At 36.3% G+C, this 15929-nt stretch overlaps 2 protein-coding genes across 2 annotated transcripts; both read left to right on the top strand.

Annotated features, from left to right (window-relative positions):
- Nucleotides 1–57: 57 nt before the first annotated feature.
- On the top strand, nt 58–6449 carry LOC101888765 (inactive hydroxysteroid dehydrogenase-like protein 1). The gene is made up of 5 exons (XM_005182098.4): nt 58–316; nt 398–520; nt 5540–5650; nt 5714–6165; nt 6236–6449. Exons 1-5 carry the CDS (start codon nt 169–171, stop codon nt 6386–6388), a joined length of 987 nt encoding a protein of 328 aa, XP_005182155.2. The 5' UTR covers nt 58–168; the 3' UTR covers nt 6389–6449.
- A 3841-nt stretch (nt 6450–10290) lies between these two features.
- LOC131805354 (retinol-binding protein pinta-like) lies at nt 10291–14644 on the top strand. The gene is made up of 3 exons (XM_059128463.1): nt 10291–10631; nt 13600–13969; nt 14037–14644. Exons 1-3 carry the CDS (start codon nt 10330–10332, stop codon nt 14238–14240), a joined length of 876 nt encoding a protein of 291 aa, XP_058984446.1. The 5' UTR covers nt 10291–10329; the 3' UTR covers nt 14241–14644.
- Nucleotides 14645–15929: the final 1285 nt, after the last annotated feature.

Here is a 15929-nt window from a genome sequence, read left to right as displayed (position 1 = left end):
AGCCAACGAACTTTGCAGTGCTATACGGCTAAAATCGTGTTTATGCACTGTAATCAGCAGTATTATTCGGCCGCATACTCCAAACCAAAATAACTCTCTGGCCAATGATAACAAAAATTAGCCAAATCAGTAGCTTTTTGACTTCTTAGCTGTTTAGATCGTTATAGTATGATTATTTTGACATTTTTTGCTTTTGTTGGCATCTGGACATGTTTGGCCAAATTGTATTATTGTTTGAAGACGCCAATGCTGTTATGGTATCACAAATATCTGAGGAAAGCTGAACCTCTAACAGAGCGGTTTGGCAAATGGGCAGGTAGGTTATACCTCAGTATTGATCTTTAAGGTTTATAAATTGGATGGCAGTCGTAAATTGAATTAATTTTTTGCATTTTAGCTATTACCGGATCTACAGATGGCATTGGCAAAGAATATGCCCTGCAATTGGCACGTCGTGGTTTTAATGTGGTTTTAATTGCCAGAAATGAAGAAAAGCTTCAAAATGTGGCCAAGGAAATTGGTAAGAAATGTCTCAACTACATATTTATAGCCCGGGCTTACGGCTGCCGATATATACCCTCTATATACAATTTGATCCTCCAAAAATATGCTAATCGAAATTCGTTGACCAGTCCTGAAAGAGAAAAGAAACTATCTCGCCTCTCCACAAGTCCGTTGTTATGGGTTCAGTGTGGCATTAGACACTAGCTACAATCTTGACATTTTGGGTGAGGGTCACTCTTGGTCCGAAGGGGTCAGATAAGGCTGGGTTTTTTGAACTTCGTACTAGATGGGTACAAAAGATGTTACCCTTTGTATTTTAGGAAGCAGCCGAGCTTTAACTAAGGGTCACTGAAATGTTTGATAGATGTACCAGATGGTTTTTGGAAATTAGCACTATAAGTGTACGAAATTTACTAAAATGTACTACATTTGGTACCAGTTCGTATCATGTGAACGGTTAGAGCTAAAAACTTGAAATTTGGAGTCAAAGTTTAGGAGTAGATTCGATGTAAGGAGGTAGTTTAGGAAATGAGAACGGCACTAAATTTGGTACATTTTGAATTTGGAGGTACGGATGGAGCTGGAATGCGTGTAGGATGGCATTATGGAGGAAGTTTTCAAAATTTTTACATACAGGGTGAGATAAAAAAACTGCAACGAAGTCAAATGCCATAATTTTTACTTATTTTTAAGTTTTACTGCATGAAAGCAAAAATGTTCCTGTTGGCATGTGTATGGTCTGCGACCAAAAAGTTAGCGTCCCCAAGGCTTTAATACACACTCCAGAATATTTTCGCGATAATATTCGGCATTTATTCTGATGCCACGGCGCTTGAGTTCTGATGGCCAACCGAAGGAGCTCATTTTCAGCTGACCTCTTTGGCAAGCAAACACGATCATTTTGTTTGTTTACAAACTGCTGGACACCGAATGTTTTCTCATCGGAGAAAACCAAATTCGGCGGTTCACCACTTTCGGCCAAGTGAAGCAACTTTTTAGCTCTTTTGAGTCTATTTTCTGTCTGTTGCGGTGTAAGTTCTTGCACTTTTTGGAATTTTAATGGCTTTACTCCGAGCCCATTTGTCAAGATTTGCCGAATGGAATATTGCGATATGTTCAGCTCACGAGTCATTTTTCGGCCACTGCGACGCGGGTTTCGATCAAGTCGCTTCTTTATTTTACGAACCATTTCTGCTGATGTTGCTGTTTTCTTTCGTCCACTTCCTTGACGCCGGGCTACGCTAGCAGTATCACAGTAACGAGCGATGGTACGAGACACAAAAGATTTATTCACATTTCAATGGTGGAATGCTCTTACCATAGCCACATGTGTGCTTCCAGCCAAATATAAAGAAATCACACTATCACGCTTGAATTCCATCACGAATAACTTTTTTCTGGAAAATTCTCACCAAAATGCTTTTGTACGTTCGTAAACATAATTTTAACAGCTGTTGGACGAGTGGCTTAGAAATTACAGCAGTCTGAAGGTGGTTGCAGTTTTTTCATCTCACCCTGTATATGGTATTTGCTGAAGGAATAGAGCTAGAATTCTTAAATTTAATATTGAGGTCTCTGTTGGCATCTGGAATTGTGATATAGTGGTGGTTTTGGAGATATGTTCTAAAATTGTACGAAAAGTGCAAAATAGTACTAAATTTTGTATTGGGGGAAGGGATAAGCTGAAATCCTCAAATTTGGTACAGATCTCAAAGTAAGGTTCTGTTGTTGAGGGCAAGAGCTGGTTTTGGAAATGTGTACTATAGTCGTACGAAAGTTACTATATGGTACTAAATTTAGTATTGGGTGAAAGAATAGAGCTGAAATCCTTAAAATTTGATATAGAAGCAACTGTTGGTGTGTGTGGTTGAGAGAAGGAGTTGTTTTTGGATATGCGTACTTTAATTGTACTAAATGTTGCAAATTTTATATTGAGATATCTTTCGGTATTTGGAATTGAGATATGGTAGAGGGTTTGAAAATGTACTATAATTGTACGATAAGTACAAAATGCTACAAATTTTGGATCATTGTTGGTGGTTAGGCTTGTGAGATGAAGATTGTTTTGGATATGTGTACTTAATCTTACTAAATTTGCTATGGGTGAAGGGATAGAACTGAAACTCGATATTGAGGCCACTATTTGTCTCCAGGGTTTACATCTGGAGACTCCGAAATAGGTTTGGACAGAACAATTGGATGTGGGTCCATTGTTCAATGGTTTTACTAATATCCTCTTCGGTAGACTTCAGAAAAATTTTGGAAGTCCTTTTGCTGTAAAAGGTAAACATTTACCTATTATTCTTTCGGAAAAAAGGAACAAGTAAAAAAGGAGGAAAGTTCTAAATTTTTAATACCCTCCACCAGTTTGAAGGAACTTGAAAAATTTAAAAAAAAAATAATCGTAGAAAAATGCCTCTGAAATGAAACCCCTTTAATGGGGGCTATACGAAGACGTGGTCCTTCAAAAGTTATTTTTTGTCATAGACTGTAGTACCGATAGAGAATTTCCAATACAAAATTTAAAAAAATTCCGGTGAATAATGCCACCAAAATAATCAAAATGCCGAGTATCTGGAGGTATCGTTATATGGTGGCTATGTGAAGACGTACACCTGCATTCACGATTTTTTGTCATCACTAACTTTAAATACGAAATTTGAAATAATTTTGCGAAAAAATTAATCAAAATACCGAATATTGAAAGGTACAGTTATATGGGAGCTATACGAAGTCTTGGACCTGCATAGACAATTTGCTTTCATAGATTGAAGTACCCATTCAAGGACCTTCAAGTTCGAAACATGAAACACTTCTGATAAATAATGTCGCCAAAGTCATAAAAATACAGAATATCGGGAAGTATCGTTATATGGGGCTATATGAAAACGTGAACCGACATGACCCATCTACGAACTTAACCTACTGGAAAAATACACATGTGTGCAAAATGTTAGCCTTCTATCACAATTTGTTCCAAAGATAGCGTGATTACAACAGACAGGCCTACTGACATCGCTAAATTCGCATCGAATGTTACGTTAATCAAGAATAAATGTACTTTGTTGGGTCTGACTTAAGTATTTCGAGGAGTTAAAAACGGAATAATTTCATGGAATGGTGGAGGGTATAAAATGAAAAATCACTTAGCATATGACACAGAGATTATGTGCGTATACTAGCCTTTGATTCTAAAATTTGTAAAACTAAGGCTACTAAACTAAGGGCTCAGGGTTCGTAAAGGGTGGAATGAAAAAACTGCAACCAAATTCAGACTGCTGTCATTGCTAAGCCATTCGTCCGACAGCTGTTAAAATTATTCCAGTGACAGCTTATTATGTTGTTTACAAGCGTACAAAAGCATTTTGGTGGGAACTTTCCAGAAAAAAGTTATTGATGATGGAATTCAAGCGTGATAGTGTGATTTCTTCATATTTGGCTGGAAAACCACAAGAGGCTATCGTTGGAGCACTCCAGCATTTAAATGTGAATAAATCTTTTGGGTCTCGTACAATCACTCGTTACCGCGATACTAGTAGCGTAGCGGAAGAAAACAGCAACATCAGCAGAAATGGTTCGAAAAGTAAAGAAGCGGCATGATCAAAACCCAGTGGCCGAAAAATTGCTCGTGAGCTGAACATATCGCAATATTCCATTTGGCAAATACTAAACAATGAGCTCGGGGTAAAGCCATTGAAATTCCGAAAAGTGCAAGAACTTACACCGCAGCAGAAAGAAAATAGACTCAAAAGAGCTAAAGAGTTGCTTCGCTTGGCCGAAAGTGGTGAACTGCCGAATTTGGGTTTTTCCGATGAGAAAACATTCGTTGTCCAGCAATTTGTAAACAAACCAAATGATCGTGTTTACTTGCCAAAGAGGTCAGCTGAAAATGTGCACCTTCGGTTGGTCATCAGAACTCAAACGCCGGCCATCGTGATGGCCGATGGTCGCTCTCCGCTAGTATTTATCGACCGTGGCATCAGAATAAATGCCGGATATTATCGCGAAAATATTCTGGAGGGTGTATTAAAGCCTTGGGCATGCAAAAATATTGGCCTTAGACCTTGGACATTCCAACAGGACTCAGCTCAGCAAAAATGGTTACAAAAGGAGGTTCCTTGCTTCATTTCCAGCGCACAATGGCTACCAAAATCCCCGGATACCAATCCGTTGGACTATTGTGTCTGGAGTATTTTGGAAAGCAAGGTTGGCACTAAAATATACCAAAGTGTCGATCGCCACAAGCAAGCGCTTCGCCGGGAATGGGCTAAAATACCGCAGAGCAACATTCGGGTAGCGTGTGACGGTTTCATTGGCCGTTTGAAAGCCATAATTCGTGCCAAAGGCAACTTATTCTTAAATTTGATGCTATTTCCCACATTTTTGATTTCATTCAATAAAATTAAAAAAAAAAAAATGTAAAAATTAGGGCGTTTGACTTTGTTGAGTATTTTTGTGGGGGCTATCTTAAAGCTCATATCTATATAGACGAGTCCGCCTCAATTGACGCATGAAAGACAACATTGAAGCATTTTTTTTTTTGTGAAATACCGACCGAAATATTGTAAAGAGTATGTCAAAATTGGACTAAGCGGATGGACCATTTGCATAATATAATCTTCAAACATTAAGTTACCGTATTATCATTTCCAAAAAATATTTCTTACAGTGTCCAACAGTGACCTTAATATCAAATCTCAGATTTTCAGCACTTTATTATCCCCCATTACCAAATTTAGTAACTCTTAGTACAATTATAATACGTATTTCCGAAACCCTCACCTCCAATTTCAACCTCAGATACCAACAAAGAACTCAATATCAAATTTGAGGATTCCAGCCCTATCCCTCCACCCGATATCCAATTTAGTACCACTCAGTACTTTTGCATGAATAAATCTTTAATTCTTAAATTATTTGGACTCCACTCTCAACTCAAATAAAGATTTCATGAATTTTTTGTTTTGAATCATTTCCTATAGCCCTTCAAAAATCACCCTTTGCCTCCCATTTCATGTTTTCTTTTTATTTTTAGAAAATAATTTTGGTGTGGAAGTTATGACCATACAGGTTGATTTTTCTCACGGACCCGAAATCTATCCAAAACTTTTTGAGGAGTTGTCGAAAAAACCCATTGGGTTGCTTGGTGAGTGAATCAAACAAAGGTTCATATTTTATTATTTAATTGTTTTTTTTTTTTAATTTCCAGTCAACAATGTTGGCATCTACACCGATAAGCCCAATCTCATGTGGTCCTACCCGAACAAACTTATCTGGGATATGATTTATGTCAACATGGCTGCAGCCACTGAAATGAGTCTTCACTTTGTCCGAGTCTGGCAAGCCGATGGAACAAGAGGTTGCATTGTAAATATATCCTCATGTCTGGAATCACATCCAACACCTTATGGGGGCATATATAGTGCCACCAAGGCCTATATGCGTAATTTTACCACAACGTTGCAGCATGAAGTTCGGCACTTGGGTATCACCGTACAATTACTGTCGCCCTTCTTTGTGTCTACGAAACTTTTGGATTTTTCAACGTGGTTGCGAAGAGGTAATATTTTTATTCCATCCTGTGATGTTTATGTCCGGCATGCCATACGGACGTTGAGTAAAGTTGATGCAACCACTGGGTATTTTTGGCACAGCATACATGTGAGATAGAGCTATTAATTAATTGCAATTCAAATTAGATTTCAATTCATCTATTTTTTTATGTTTGAAGGATATGTTATTTAGGTTGGTGCCATATCAACATCGGCCCAAAGTTATGGCCTTCTTTGGGAAATGCTTTATCGACGATTTTACGGAGATTAATGCACAACTTAACAACGAGAAAGTAGTGAATGCTAAAAACGATAACAGTCAAACGAGATAACTATACGACCGCAATGTTAGCTTCCAGCGCAGTTGAAGGCCATAACTCGTGTCCAAGGTGAACAATTTGAACAAATCTAAACTTACTCTAAAATTTGATGTTATTTCCGGCATTTTCTGCTTTCTTTCAATAAAATTAAAAAAAAATGTGAAAATTGTGGCGTTTGACTTTGTTGCAGTTTTTTTATCTCACTCTGTATATAACAATTTTGCAGATAATACATCCATATCTCAATAACCAATTTAGTACCACTTAATACTTTTCTTACAAGTATAGTACACATTTCCAAAGCCACCTCCATGTCCCCATTCTACATCAAATCTTGTACCACTTTGTACAATGTAAGTACATATTTTCAAAACCTGCCTTATATTTCAATCCTAGATACCAGCAGAGACCTCAATATAAAATTCGAGGATTTCGACCTTTAAACCCATACGAAACATAGCACCATTTAGTACTTTTCGTACAAATATAGGAGGTTTTTCCAAACCTTCACAAAATCTGAAACACAGATACCATTTATAATTTAAATTTAAAATTTTATTTTAACTCTTTCCCTTCTGCCAATAGCAAATGCAGGACCATTTAGTACTCTTCGTGAAATTATGGTACACATTTCCAAAACCAACTACATATCTCAATCTCAGATACCAACAGACCTCAATATCAAATTTTGGGATTCCAGCTCTATGCCTTTACGCAGTACCAAATATAGTACCATTTTGTACTTTTCGAACAATTAAAGTACGTAGTTGCAAAACAACCACCAGATCTAAACACCAAATACCAACAGAGGCCTCAATATCAAATTTTTAGGATATCAGGTCTATCCCTTCACCCAATACCCAATTTGGTACCACTTAGTACCTTTCGAGCAATTATAGTACAATTCAGTATTCTTCGTACAATTATGGTACGCATACCACCGAAACCACCTTCATATGTCTAGGCTACACATGAATATCGACTCTAATACCAAATTTTAAATTTCAAGCAATATATTTTCAGCCAATACCAAATTGTACCAAACATAGTACTATTTAGTGCTTTTCGTACACTTGTAGTTCACATTTTCTAAAAAAAAGTTTTTACCACCTACCACCAAAAGGGTCCCCAATAAAAATTTTTCAAAATTCCATCTTCATCCGTTCACCATTAACCAAATTGATCCAAAAATAGTACCATTTAGTACCGCTAGCACGCTTAGTACACATTTCCAAAACCACCATATAATTTATCAAACTTACTTTCCAACCTTGATTCTCATACCACATTTCAAGTTTTGAACTCAATCCGTTCACATAATACCAAATGGTACCATTTTAAACATTTTGGGAACTAAAAACTTCGTAACGACAGGTTTTCTTGCCTTGAGCTGGAGTAGCTCGCCGGGGACCAGTGGTTTGTTCAGAAATTTATTTCTTTTCAAACAGAAAGAGAAAGACAGTTGTTTTCGTTTGATATTACGTTTTATTGTTGAATAAACTTATACTGTACTTATTCTATGGTAAGTATAACTTATCCTACTCCTCTTAGATCCGGAATCGATACTTCGACATAAGACCTTGATAAGTACTCGAGACACGGAACAGGGAAGCTGGAATTAGTCATAAGGATTAGAGATGGTGTATTCAAGACCGCAGAATGGATTTTATGCGAGAGTCCGTGATGAGTACTCAAGCAGAACCTATGAGGGAGTGCAAGTCTATGTACACAGGGGAATCAACACGTATGACTACAGGGATATTCAACGATACGGTTACAAAAGACATTAACAAATACTCGGGCAGACTACAAGGATATTTAAAGGTAGGGTTGCAAGCGACTTCAATAAGTATTCAAGCAGACTACTAGGATGTTCTAGAAAAATGAAAGGACATACAAAGGATGTCAACGGATTTCCACAAGAATTTTCAAGGAGACCTAAAAGATATGCAAGTATGTCTAGAGGATACACAAGGGTGTTCAAGGATACCCAACTGAGGGTTGTTTCACTTACCGAGGTGGACGTTGTTTCTTTACTAGTCTAGTGTTGACTGTTCCGATTCTGTCATCGTCCGTCATTTTATACCTGACTTGAAAATAACGAAGAATTTTCGCCTTCACAAGTTCAAACTGTACTCCGTCTGTTACGCTCATTTCCAATACAAAGAATTCAATTTATTGTACATTCTAGCACGGTCGGTTTTGCCAATAGATGTATACCCTCAGCCAATGCTCGTAAATATATTTTGACTTCTCTTATGATTATTCGAATTGTTGACCCGCAGGTTCCATAGGAATGGGCCAATATTGACCATTTCGTATCGGACCTAAATAAATATGATATAAATGTTGATTAAAATATAAAGATATGCGAAGTCCGAACGGAATCGGATGATAATTTTGCGTTTTATGAGCGCCATTGATATTCAAAATTTTGATTCTTTGGGGGGGAGATACCAGAAGGAGTGGACCGATATATTCGATCTTCACAGCAGATCTTGTGTTAATAAAAATAATGGGATGTGAGAAATATGAAGAGAACCGAATGCTAATTTCGGATTTTATGATCGTTTTGGTTATTCAAATTTTTGACTCTATGTGAGGGAGGTACCAGAATTAATGGACCGATGTCTACCATCTTTATAACAGATATTGTGTTGATGGAAATATTGAGATGTGTCAAGTCTGAATGGAAACGGATGTTAATTTCGTGTTTTATTCAAAATTTTACCCTTTGTGGCGGAGGCACCAAAAGGCACTAAGAGAAGACCGATATATTCCATCTAAACACCAGACCTTGGGTTAGTAAAAATATTGTGATGTGTTTAATTTAAAAACAATCGTACTCTTACATCACATTTTATAAGATTTATAATTATTCAAAATTTTGACCCGTTGTGGGGAGGTACTTGATGAAGTGGACCGATATTGACCATTTTTGCACCTGACCTACCACTGATGCAAATATTCCGATGTTGCCCATCTCACAATATTACGATGTACCAAGTTTGGATTGAATCGGATATTTTTGGGTAGGTCGGTTCCAATTGATCTGAAAGGAGTTTGGTCGGAGAAAACCTAGGGTCTAAAACGGTTATTTCGGTGAGGCACGTTGTGGCCCTATCAAATGATATATACCCTCTCTAGGGTATAAAAAGTGTTTTTAATGTTTTTCTTTGTATTTTGGGACCCATGGTAGAATTGTATAGCAAATAAATTTGTAGAATATTTTTACTTTCTACTATCACGTTTTATAGCAGCTTTAAAAAAGAGACCAAACAATTCCTTTTATGATCTTAATATTGTTTCTGTAAAATTGTCGAAGACATTTCAAACCGGCAATGTAAAGAAATCTTAATCCGAAAAATGTTAAAAAAATGTGGAAGAGGGTGGAACTTGCTCCTCTATTCGGTGTACTCTACTATGTAACTCTCAAAACGTCGATAAACGACTCTTCTATTTTTAGCCCCACTTTCATTATCTATTAGGTTTTTCCTTGATTTATTGAAAATATTGAATTTTTGTAGCACAGTGTAACCAAAAAAGTATATGAATAACACTAACAGTGGTCCATTTTTGGCCATCCGGGGTTACAATGTAAATCCTGTGAAAATAAGGCTTTTCCTAATTTGGAACATTTAAAAGTGAATTTCATTAAGCCTAAGACAGCATATTTTCTCTAAATAATTGAATGAATTGAAACTATTATAGCATCCGCCTCTTATTTATTGTGGTGCTGAAAATCAAAACATTCTACACCAACGTCCAACGTCACAATTCAATTACTTGAATCAAAATCCACATTTAATAATTTATGTAAAATTATTATCAAACTAGTTTGTTTGTAATTCCATTGAATCAATAATAAAAACACGTACTACTAATGACTGCTACTAAAGTTCATGCTTAGGGGTTTTCATAATCAGTATGAAATTACAGTTTGCTCATTCAACATGCCAGACATTCGACCGCTGCCGGAGGAATTGCAAAAAAATGCAATCACAGAATTGGGAGAAGTACCAGAGAGAATTGCCGAGGATCTGAATGTTCTCAAGGCATGGATACGACAACAGCCCCACTTGAAGGCCTGCATGGAAGATCAATTTCTAATACAATTTCTTCGTGGCAGTAAATATAGTTTGGAAAAGGCAAAAGAAAAACTAAACAATTTCTATACGCTCTCGGCGAAATCACCACATTTGCGATCTATGGAAGATGTAGATAATCCAATATTTCGTAAGATTCATAGAACTGGGTAAGAAAAGATTATTTGAGTAAATATTTTGTTGTCATTTCAAATATTTCATAAAAACAAAACAAGTAAAAAAGCTGTAGGCTCGGCCAGGCCGAACTTTAAAAACCCTCCACCATTTGGAACGAATTTGGCAATTTTCAAAAAAAAAAATAAATAAATAAATAAATAACAATAAAATCCATCTTCAATATGCCCTTAAAATCTTAAAAATTCAGAATGTAGCCGTTATATTAGGGTCTATACGACGTGGACCTGCATAGGCAACTTTGGTCATGAGCCACTACAATATTCAAATGTACCGAAAAATATCTGTGAATAATGTAGCTAAAATCATAAAATACCGAATATCGGGAGGTACCGTTATATGAAGACTATACGAAGACGTGGATCTGCACAGACAATTTTCTGTCATAGGCTGTAGTATCAATTTTGAACTTCAAATACAAAATTTGAACCAATTCCGGTAAATAATGTCGCTTAAATCACCAAAATACCGAAAATAGGGAGGTACCATTATATGGGGGATATAGTAAAACGTGGACCAACATGGCCATTTTAAATACCAAAAGTCATGCAGACATAATATACATTTGAGTAAAAATTTATCAACCTACATCAATTCGTGAAATTTGAAGAGAATCGGATATTTATTTCGCATTTTATGAGATATTTAAATATTCAACATTTTGACCCTTTGTGGGGGAGATACCAGAATAAGTGATCTTATATATTTCTTCTTCACACCTGATTATGTGTTGATAGAAATACTGGAATGTGTAAAATTTGAAGGGAATCGGATGCTTAGATTGCAAACTATAAGAGGTATAATTATTTAAAATGTTGACCCCTTTTGTGGTGGAGCTACCAGAAGGAGTGGACCGATATATTTCATCTTAAAGCCAGATCTTGTGTTTGTAAAAATATTGGGAATTGTGAAATTTGAATAGAATCGGATGCTTATTTTGTATTTTATGAAAGATATATTTATTCAAAATTTTGACCCCTTTGTGGGGGAGGTACGAGAAGAAGTGGACCAATATATCCCATCTTCATAGCTGATCTTGTGTTAGTAGAAACAATGGGATGTGCCAAATTTCGCATTTTATAAGAGATTTAATTATTCAAAAATATGACCCGTTGTGGGGAAGGTACCTCAAGGATTGGACCGATACATTTCGTCTTCACACCAGGTCTTGTGTTAGTAGAAATAATGATATATGCTTAGTTTGACAGGTATCGGTCATCATTTCGCATACGACCTTCAGAGTTGTTCGAAATTTTGACCCTTTGTGGGAGAGGTACCAGAAGAAGTGTTCTGATGTATTTCATCTTAACACCAGGTCTTGTGTAAGTAGAAATATTGGTATGTGTGAAATTTGAAGACAATCGCGCTCTTATTTCACCTTTTTTATACCCTACACCATATAATGGTAAGGGTATTATGTCTTTGTGCATTTGTTTGTAACATGGAGAAGGAAGCGAGATAGACCCATAGTTACTTTTGAGGATCTGGATAGAATCACTTTCAGAGTTGATTTATGCATGTCAGTCCGTCTGTCCATGTATTCTTGTGAACAAAATGCAGGTCGCATATATTATCCGATTGAGATTAAATTTTCCAAACAACATTTGTTTGTCCCAAGGACGAACCCTATTGAAATTGGAGATAATCTGTAAAAATTTAGATATAGCTCCCATATATATCTTCGTCCGATTTGCCTTTAATTGTGCACCAAACGTGTAATATCAGTCCGAATAGTATGGAATTTTGCACGTACGATCAGATTGGACCTGAAAATAAGTATGCCAAATTTGATCGAAATCGGTTCAGATATAGCTATAGCTCCCATATATATTGTTCATCCGATTTGTTATTTTGTCCTCCGTAGCCGTAATATGCACTCTGTAACAACAAAATTTGGGGAAATATATCAAATACAGCTCAGAAATACATTTGCTAAATTTTATCGAGATCGGTTCAGATTTGGATATAGCTCCCATACATAACTTGGTCCGATTTCCCTTTTATTGTGCACCAGCGTCTAATATTTGTCCAAATGGGAAGGAATTTGGCACATATGACCAAATTGAGTCTAGAAACTAGTATGTCAAATTTGGTAAATATCGGTTCAGATATAGCTATAGCTCCCATATATACTATTTATCCGATTTGTTATATTTGTTACCCACAGCCGTAATATGCACTCCGTAACAACGATATTCAGGAAAATATATCAAATACAGCTCAGAAATATTTTTGCCGAATTTTATCCAGATCGGTTCCGATTTGGCTATAGCTTCCATATATATCTTTATCCGATTTCAAATTAATTGTGCACCAAATGGGCAACACAAGTCCGAATTTAAAAGATACAAATGTTTCGGCATATTTAGTCTTTTGAACTTTAAATTATAATTATAATCATAGCGTGTATGATTGAATTCTCCCATAAAAAACTTTTAATTGTTATGTGGAACTCTACTAAATTAGCAAAGTGGTGTAGGGTATCATAAAGTCGGCACCGTCCGACATTAGGACTTTCTTCACCGGTTTTTAATGTTATAAATATTCCAAATTTCGACCCTTTGGTCCTTTGGTCCAAAGAAACCTAGGGTCTAAAATCGTTATTTCGATGAGGCACGTTTTGGCCGTATCAAATGACATATACCCTCTGCAGCCACGTGGCTGAGAGTAATAATCAATCTCGGAAGAATGAAATATAATTTGCTAAAACAAAAAAAAAAAAATTATAAAATCATTATCACTAACTTTGAGACATTGCACAAACAACTACTGTGTTGTTGGTTATAAAACATTTAATTGATTACGTCACCTTTTTAGAAAAAAAAATATTGCATTGACTAGTTTGTTACAGTAGAACTGTTCGGACATTTTTACTTATTCGAGATTCAAATGTCCATACAGCTGCCAAAACTATATTTCATTCGAAATTTTATTATTTTTCAGATGTCTTATCCTCCTACCGACACCATTGATGGAGCATGGTCCCCGCATAATAGTCGAGCAAGTGAGTTATGAGCCCTACGAGTTTACAAACACCGAAATCTCACGTTACATCTGGACCATGGCGGAAATTGTGCTACAGAGCGATCCCTATGCCTGCGTTCAAGGTTTGGTCATTGTTTCGGATTTATCCAAAGTGACAATGCAACATTTGCGTCAACTGACACCGAAAATGATACTGGAGGTGATGCGGTTCAGCGAAAAGGCATTGCCGTTGCGCATCAAAAGGCTATTGATTTTAAATTGTCCATCTTTGGTGAAGACTTTGCTCAATTTCGCTCTGTCATGTTGTTCGGAAAAGTTGCGCAAGCGAGTGAGTAATTCTAAAGCTTCGATGGAAGAACAATTTTTTAATTTTTCGTTTTCTTTTGATTTTTTAGATCCATATCTCCAATGGCAATAATATTGAAAAATTCGCCGACGTTTTTCCCAAGAAATATCTTCCGCGAGATTTTGGCGGCGAAAACTCTTCACTGGAAAATGCTTGCAGGGAATATGAAAAAGTCATCGATGAGCATCGAGATTATTTTAAGCGTAATGCGGAGTGCGGAATCGTTGAAAGATTGCGAAGAAAGAAAAATTAATGTTTATTTTTTGTTTTAATTTCTAAGTTTATTTTGTATTTTCACCAAGTGGTCCTGATTTTAAAGGTTCCGCAATCCAAAGTTTTTTATTCCCTCAACCATACATAGTATGGAGGGTATATATAGTTCGTCATTCCGTTTGTAACTCATCGAAATAATAATTTTAGATTTATGTATATTCTTGATCAGGGCAAAATTCTAAGACGATTGAGCCCTCCCTCTAGGCCTACGATATTCGTTATTTTAATGATTGTATCCAAATTGTTGAATGGAATTGTATGAAAATTCACACCTGAAATTCGTTCTGAGCACTTTACCCCCTGGAACTTGGAAAATTAAAAAAATCTACGAACAATTAAAAAAGTATCAGCCGGTTTTACTGACATTTGTAAACCCTCAACCAATATTGAATTATTATCATTTCACCTTCTTTGAGGGTTTGGTTTTTCAAAAGTCTGGAACCCTGTGTTGGGGGAGGTACCAGAAGAAATGGTCCGATCTCTACCATCTATATAACACATCTTGTTTTGATGGAAATATTGAGATGTGTCAAGTCTGAATGTAATCGAATGTCAATTTAGCGTTTTATAAGCATAATGGATATTAAAGAGTTCGACCCTTACTGGTGGAGGTTCTAGAAGGAGTGGACCGATATATTCCATCTTTACAGCAGATCTTGTGTTAGAAGAAATAATGCGGTGTGTGAAATATGAAGAGAACCGGATGCTTATTTCGTATTTTATGATCGTTTTTGTTATTTAAAATTTTGACCCTTTGTGAGGTACCTGAGAAGTTGAACGATATATTCTACTTTCACACCAGACCTTGGGTTAATAAAAAAATTGTGATGGGTGTAATTTGAAGACAATTGGACTCTTACATCACATTTTATAAGAGTGATTGCTATTCAAAATGTTGCCCCTATGTGGGGAAGGTACTTGATGGATTGGACCGATGTTGTCCATTTTTGCACCTGACTAGCAAATATTAGGATTTGCAAAGTTGGAGTAAAATCGGATTATTCATTGTCTTTCTGTGCAGTGAAATATTTTTTTTTTTTAAATTTCAACCTTTTGTGGGGAAGTACCAGAAGAAGTGGAGCGATATTTACCATCTCCGAACTCGATCAAAGTTTAATAATAATATTATGATGTACCTAGTTTAGACTGAATTGGATACTCCCTTCGAGAACCAGGCATACAGACGGACGGACGGACATCGCTAGATCGAATTCAAATGTCCTGAAACGGATTTGGTCTAAAGAAACCCAGGGTCTAAAACTGTTATTTCGATGCTGTACGTTTCGGCCGTGTCAAATGATATTTACCCTCTGTAGCCACATGGCTGAGGGTATAAAAATACCGTTTAAATGAAACGCTATACGAGGATCTGCAAACGCTATTTTTTTGTCATAGACTATAGTACCCATTAGGACCTTCAAATGCGAATTTTAAAACAATACCATTAAATAACGTTGCTAAATTCATCAAAATACCGAAAAAAGGAGTTACATTTTTTTGGGGTACACGAAAACGTGCATAGACAATTTTTGCTATAGGTTAAAGTACCCATGATGAACTTCAAATACGAAATTCGTTCGGAGGATAATGCCGCTTTGATCATCAAAATATCTAGTACCGTTATATAAGAGGCTATACGAAGACGAAGTTTGTAGTACTAATTAGGACC

This window comes from Musca domestica, unplaced genomic scaffold (assembly GCF_030504385.1).
Source record: "Musca domestica strain aabys unplaced genomic scaffold, Musca_domestica.polishedcontigs.V.1.1 50, whole genome shotgun sequence".
Classification (NCBI taxonomy): domain Eukaryota; kingdom Metazoa; phylum Arthropoda; class Insecta; order Diptera; family Muscidae; genus Musca; species Musca domestica.
Note: the sequence above shows the minus strand (reverse complement) of the source record. Positions and strands in the feature narration are given on the sequence as shown.